At 30.5% G+C, this 7379-nt stretch overlaps 1 protein-coding gene across 1 annotated transcript; it reads left to right on the forward strand.

Annotated features, from left to right (window-relative positions):
• The first annotated feature begins 644 nt into the window (after nucleotides 1–644).
• Nucleotides 645–3431, forward strand: LOC101515303 (uncharacterized). The gene is made up of 6 exons (XM_004513072.4): nucleotides 645–924; nucleotides 1002–1055; nucleotides 1131–1211; nucleotides 1338–1407; nucleotides 1507–1595; nucleotides 3087–3431. Exons 1-6 carry the CDS (start codon nucleotides 757–759, stop codon nucleotides 3219–3221), a joined length of 597 nt encoding a protein of 198 aa, XP_004513129.1. The 5' UTR covers nucleotides 645–756; the 3' UTR covers nucleotides 3222–3431.
• Nucleotides 3432–7379: the final 3948 nt, after the last annotated feature.

Here is a 7379-nt window from a genome sequence, read left to right on the forward strand (position 1 = left end):
GATAAATAGAAAAAGAATCTCAATTCTAAATAATTTAGACAAGTGAATATTTTTGTTATTATTCAGTATGAATGGTTGTATTTTTTTAGGAAAAAAAAACATCATGAATTAATTATTATTTGAAATATTTTAACAATACATTTTGTTAAGAATCTAAATATAAAAATAAATAAAAAATCTTAAAATTATATAATTTATACTTTGATTGTTTAACAAATGCCTTAAGGCACGACACTTGTTAGCGTGAGTCTTATTATTTAGATAAAATACTTTAAATTACATAAAAATTATTATTTAATTTTTTTTGGTATCAAATTCATCATTTATATTTGTAAATATTTGTATCTATAGTTTTAATTTTAAATAAAAAAAATTAAAATTTCAATCTCTTTAATTTTTTTTAATAATCTTATGCAATTCATAAAGAGTTTTGATTGTACTAATTTTAATATTATAAATACTTAATTTTAAAAGTTAAATATAAAATTTTATTAATTAAAATCACAAAATTTATTATGTTATTTTTTATATGATGAATAATAAAATTAAAAAAAAAAATTAACTAAGAAATGGAATAAAATTGTTAAAAAGAAAAAATCAAAAGATGAATCTAGTATTTTGGTGTAAGTTGCGTTTTGTCCATCATTTATTTATTATTAAAATCTGCGATCTAGAAGAACCTTCGAGAAGAGAGTGGAGAGGTGCGGGCTTTGTCTGTTTTGCAATCGATCAGCGGTGGTAGTTGGAAATTGTAAAATGGAGTCCGAAGCAGTAATGTCGTGTGAGAAAGAAGTTGAAGAAAAATCGTCGTACACTTATTGGGTTAGAAAAACGACGGAAGATGCGGCGCCATTGCCTCTGCCACACAAGCTAACCACACAAGATTCTTCTCAATCTCATCACCTTGGCTCTGCTTGGAATCGCGTATCTTCTTTTTCCTACTTACCTCTTTTATCATATATAAACTACTATGCTTAACTCTCTCTCCTCTCAATCAACAGGCTGGGACATGGGAAGAGAAAAATCTTAACAATTGGGCTATTCCAAGAATTAAGGTTTGTTGTCATCTTCAATTTATCTATCTCTATGTTTTTTGATTTTGTTCAACTATTTTACAATTTGATTTTCAGGAGCTGCTCGTTTCAGTAGGCTCCTTACCATTCTCCTCCGGCAGAGCACAAGTGGAAGATGTGACAAAATGTGTTGGAGATGTAAGTGTAGCAAGTATTTACTATTTTCTCTTCTCTCTCACTCAACCAATCAAAACCCTAAATTACCATTCAAACTAACTCAATTCAAGAGCATACCTACTTAACGATTGTACATTAATTTGTTAGGCATTTATGGTGGTGGTTCGGAACAAGAAACGCGTCAGTTTCACGTATGAGCTGTCCCTAAAAGTGAAAGGTGAGTTATTATATGTTAAATCCAATTGTTCTTTTTTATTTTTTGCATTTCTGTCTAACTACTTTATAAGTCATGTTTATTTGCAATAATTTTATACAGGGGAATGGATTATACGTGGAGATAAGAGGTTGCTTGGCGGGCACATAGATGTTCCAGAGATCTCATTCGGTGAACTGGATGACTTGCAGGTACCTCTTATCTTAATACTGATTGTAACACTGAGATTGCAAACATTTATTTTTTCATAGCTTAATAGCCACATCTATTGTAGAAAAGATGGTAGAATTGTCTTTGTCGATTTCAGCTTCTGTAAATAAGGCTTGTAGAAGAGGGTAAACCAAATGGAGGACAATCTTAGTAGAGGGAGATCAAGAAAAACCATAGGTAGAAAGTACTATGGCGTTGTTCCATCTATGTAGTTAATCTCACTTATAGAAATTGGTTCAGATTAAGAACAGAAAAATATTATTTTTATTGAGAAAAGAGGGTTTAGAGGGAGGGTAATCTTTTTGTTGAGAATTAGAATTGGGACTAGGGAGTCGTAGATCTCTTCAATATCATGGAACTTACATACATTCCTGTAAATAATCCTTGTTCTAGATGGGGTTTGGCCCTACCGATTTTTAATACTGAATTAAACGATTTTTTTCTTTCAAATGTCACATTTGTAACAAGGTTAAAGCTTAGTAAACTTTAGCTTGAGAGACAGCTTTAGAAGAGACCAGAATATGTGATAATATCTTGATATTATCTCATGAGATTTTAGATTATCTCATTGGAATAGGATTAGTTTGTTATCTTACTTAGAGTATCATAGACTAATTCTTAAGATTAGTTTCTGTATTTCTTTACTATTATCATGATTTGTTTTCCTATTTGAAATCTTGTATTAGTAGTCTAACAAGATAAAAATGGTTAGTGTTTCGTTTTTTGGTATCTAATTCCAATAAACAGTCATATCAAACAATGTTCATAATTCAAAGTCATTTGTTGGATAGTGGCTAAACTCAAGAGAGGGATGAATTAAGGTTTTACAGCTTTTTGCAAATTTTGGAACTTTCCCTTTATTGAATATGTAATGTAACTATGAATTTTTTTTTGAACCTGTATGCAAAACAAGACTATATGAAATGCAATTACCTTATGATCAATGAACCAATATAAAATACAGAAGAGATGCACCAAACAGTTCAAAACTTGAAAGTTTTAATTCAGGTAATTGATTCCCTATATGTTCTGATTGATTATTTCAATTTGAATCAGAAATTTATCATGTAGTGTAATCGTTTTTACCTGTTCTAATAAGAAATAAATTTTCACATATCAAAACCAGAATTGTATAGAATTTAAAAGATAACGATAGAGAATTTACAAAGACTTGGATTGTGGCTAAAACTCATCCAGTTTTGAATCCAACTTTTGAAGTAACTCACTATTGAAATTGTATATCAAATTACAATAAGAATGTAATAAGAAAAATGCTTTTGTTGTTATTTTTGTACATAGCATGCTTAGTTTGGCTTGCTTAACTGATTTAGTGAAATACATAACTTATTCAACCAAATATATTATGATATTTATGACAGCTAGCTAGGTCAAGTTTTGTCCATAATTATTTGCATGTATTGTTAACTCACTTCTCTGCTTTATTAAAATTATGGCAAATTTTTCGTGTGCAGATGGAAGTGAGACTTAATGAAGCATCAGATATCTCGCATCAAGATAAAATTGAGATATGCAACGACTTGAAACTATTTTTACAGCCTGTTCGGGAAAAGCTGTTTCAATTTGAACGAGAACTCAAAGATAGATAATGACAAAAGCCATGCAGTTTTTGCTCAAAGTTTGATTTGATTGGGTAATAGTATTTCTGGTACAACCTCATCGGAAATAAAATTTGTATCACTATCTGGATCCATATCGAAAGCATGGAAATCCTCTTATGTTGGTCTAACATTTTCAGATATTTATTTACTATAACATTTGGATTTTCTCGTTTATAATTTTAAAAATTAGATTTCTAATTTTAATTTATTTAAATTTAAAATTTCGAATCTAGAAAAGCATGTATTTAAATTTGTTATATTTATGTTATTTACTTCTTTATTTAGATATTTTTTGAATAATATATTTTATTATTATTTTTTATGTAAAAGTGTTTCTAAAAGTAATGTAAATTTAATTAATTTGTTGTAGTAAGTAAATAAATAAATTTTAGTCAATTTTTAAATAATTTAAATTTTTAAATCATCTAACAATTAGATAACTTATTTACAGCATAGATTGTTAGTGACCATTCGGTTATTTTAAAGTGCAATAATTAGTTATTAACTTTAGAGCTTCCATAATATTTGATAACGTTCTTATGAATTGTAAAACTACATCTTTTATTTTAAAATATTGTTATGATACAACATAACTCATTAAATAAAGCAACAACAATAGTTCTGTCATAATTTGAGAATCAACATTGTCCACCATATTTTATAAAACTTTACTAACATTCATTTGCAGTATTTTGGATCCGAACTCATTTACATTAGTTATTATCAAATTTTATTTTTATTTTTAACTTATTTGTTTAATTTATGTACACCATAATAAAATATGAACGTAATTATTCAGAATTATATAGTTAAAACTTAAAAGATTAGTTTTTGGTTCGTCGTAAACACTTTTTGCAAATTAAATTTCTTTTCTATAATGTTTTGTTATAAGACTAACATTATTTCACATATACCCCTCAAAAAAAGTTTTATTCTGAATTAATATTTAAACTTTTATTTTTACCAAAAAATATTAATATTTTTATGATATAAAATTTTATTAAAATTCATCTGGATTCTTTTCTACAAGAATCCATTTTCACAATTATACAGTTAGAACTTCAAAAATCAAATTTTGATTTCCTTGTTTATAAATTTGAAAATTCTAATTTTAATTTATTTAAATTTAAAATTTTGAATCTAGAAAAGACATGCATCAAAATAGATTTCTAACTTATTTACTCTATACATATGGTGTGGTTTTGTTTACGAATCTCATTTTTCATATAAAAATAGTCGCTTAAAGAAAGAAAAACATTTTGAAGTCCCTAAATAATACTTCCGTTAATCGTTGTGGTTCTTATTGTGAACTTATTTCTTATTTTCTGTAAGTTGTGCTTAAGTGTCACATATTTTTACACATCAGATATATGTGGCCCCAGAGTTGGCACACATGTATCCAAACCATTGTGATGTGATGTCCATACCGATAGGGACTAAAATGACGAGATGAAAATGAAAAACCAAACCGAAACCTCCTGTCTTCCCCCTTCCATACTCAAACCAATTAATTTCACAATCTGCATCGACTCGTAGCTCATGCTATGATATCAACTGATATAGCCTCAAGAACCACCCCTTTGCAGATCCAAACCCACCTCTCAACAACCTCTTTTTTGTGGTCTTGGTTTTCATGTGTCTGGCCACAAATCTACCATGCTTGTTTTGATGTTAGATTTTGTTGTTGATGCATTCTTTTTGTTTACTTGTTTGTTGATATCTTTTTTAATTTTTTTTATTACTTGAATCAAGTAATCTGTTAGGTATAAATTAATACTGAATTTTTTTAATATTTTAATTTGGAATTTATGGTGTCAAAAATTTGGTTAGTTAATCTTTCATCAACTAAAAACTCTTTTCACATCCATGCATAAATCTGATTCTTTTTGGTGAGTTATGTCAACGGGCTGAAATATTTACAAATCCTTTAATGAACCTCTTATGGTGTCCGGCCAGACCAAAAAAACTTCTAATCTCTATGACGGTTTGTGTTTGATTCCATGCCATCACAACTTCTATTTTGGCTGGGTTGACAATGATACCTTCCTTAAAAATGACATTTCCCAATAATTTCATCTCCTCTAACCCGAAGTCACATTTTCCCAAATTAACATACAACTGCTTCTCTTTTAGGACTTGCAAAACTTGGCGCAGATGATCATCATGTTCCTCTCAGCTCTTAGAATAGATTAGTATTTCATCAATAAAAAAACTACCACAAATTTGTCTAGAAAAATATGGAATATATGATTCAAGTAATCCATGAAGATAGTTGGTGCATTGGTTACTACAAAAGTCGTTACCTAGTATTCAAAGTGGCCATAACGGGTTCTAAATGCGGTCTTAGGGTTGTCTTCTTCCTTCACCTGAATTTGATGATACCCTTATTGCAAATCAGTTTTTGAAAATATGAAGGCTCATTTGAGTTGGTCTATCAAGTCAACGATATGTATTAAGGGATACCAATTCTTGATGGCGACTTTATTAAGTTGTCGATAATCAACACAAATTATGGACTTTCCATCCTTTTTCTTCACTATGAGCACATGAGCTCCCAAAGAGAGACACTTGACCATATAAGTTGTTTAGAAAGAAGATCCTCTAACCGATTTTTCATTTCAACAAGCTTTATAAGATACATTCAATATGGAGCAATAGAAATAGGTCCAATATCAGGAATCACATCAGTTGAAAATTTAATTTCACGAGTTGGGATAATCCTAGCACATCTCGTGGAAATATCTCTGGAAAATCTTTGACTACAAGAATCTTGTCTACCTCCACCTCTACCTTCATATTGATAGAGTTGAGGAATACATATTTATGAACCCATCCCTTCAAAAAGAACTTCAATCTGTTTGCATCGAGAATACGGGAAACACCTGGGTCTGGTAAAATTACAGACTTACAAACACAATCAAGTAAAATATAATGGTGTGACAGTCAATCAATCTCAAGGATTACTCCCATACCCGAAGGGAACACAAATCAAATCAACATTAAATTCCATGTTGAGGATAGTCAAAGGGCATTGTAAACATGTCATATTAACGATCATTGGTTCAATAGACGCTATAGTGATTGCCAAATCAAAAGGTATTGCAATAACAAGCAATTGAAACAATTTCACACAATCCAAGGAAATGAAAGAATCTGTTGCTATAGAATTAAAAAAAAATACTGATAAAGACATCCTGGCAATAAGACACTCACCTTGGATCAGATATGACGAAGATGGAGCATGTGATATACACGACACCGAGCAGTTGATCATGCAGAAGTCATGTTGTTAGTAGTGGCATCCTTCTTGGGCTACTGACTGTCTGTCACAACATACCATGCGTCCTTCTTTTCTGCAAAGGTAGTTCTGAATAACATGCGCTTGGTTTTGTCCTAGATTCTAAGACCTATAAACTCCCCCATTTTTTGGTTGGGGTTGGTGTTGGTGTTGGTCCTTAGCATTTCTTTGTGGTCGGCCATGTTGATTATTATGACCTCGAAATAATAAGAATATATCAGTCTTTAACAAATTAAAGCAATATAGAAAATCGAATACGTCTAGCATACAATTAAGATCGAACATACAATCATACGATGCAAGATTTATTCAGATTCATACACACAGCGGAGTTATAATGCGGCATACAAGATTAACAATTAAAAGTAAAAGGATAAGGGATAGAATGCACCAAGGTTTATCCTGGTTCAGTTGTCAACGAGACAACCTACATCCAGTCCTGACAATCCAACTGGATTTCAGCTTTTTCTCCAATAGAAAGAATTGTGACTTGTTTACAGATTGTCCAGTTTCCTCGAAACCTATCTATCTAACACAATCTCTTTCCTATTGCTTAACCCCTTGATCCTTGCAGTCACTCGGCAGACTCACACAAAATCAAGTCAAGCTCCTTCTTGATGAGGCCTCTCACCCAAGAAGATCGCCACCAGTTTCTAGCTGGATTTTTCACAGTCGTTTCTTTACAAAGAATTTGTTTCAAACAAAATAAAAGAAGTACAAAAAGAGTGTCTTCAATCTTGATCAATGTATCTCACACGAATCTGGTTGTTCAATGATTGTTTATGAGAACATTGTCTTTTCTCTCAAGAATACTTTTTCAGCTCTCTCAATGATTATGGATAATCTTT

Source organism: Cicer arietinum, chromosome 8 (assembly GCF_000331145.2).
Source record: "Cicer arietinum cultivar CDC Frontier isolate Library 1 chromosome 8, Cicar.CDCFrontier_v2.0, whole genome shotgun sequence".
Taxonomy (NCBI): Eukaryota; Viridiplantae; Streptophyta; class Magnoliopsida; order Fabales; family Fabaceae; genus Cicer; species Cicer arietinum.

Coding starts and splice junctions, on each gene's coding strand:
- LOC101515303 (XM_004513072.4), top strand. CDS start 757: ATGGAGTCCGAAGCAGTAATGTCGTGTGAGAAAGAAGTTGAAGAAAAA. Junction 925..1,001: donor TTGGCTCTGCTTGGAATCGC/GTATCTTCTTTT, acceptor CTCAATCAACAG/GCTGGGACATGGGAAGAGAA. Junction 1,056..1,130: donor GGGCTATTCCAAGAATTAAG/GTTTGTTGTCAT, acceptor TTTGATTTTCAG/GAGCTGCTCGTTTCAGTAGG.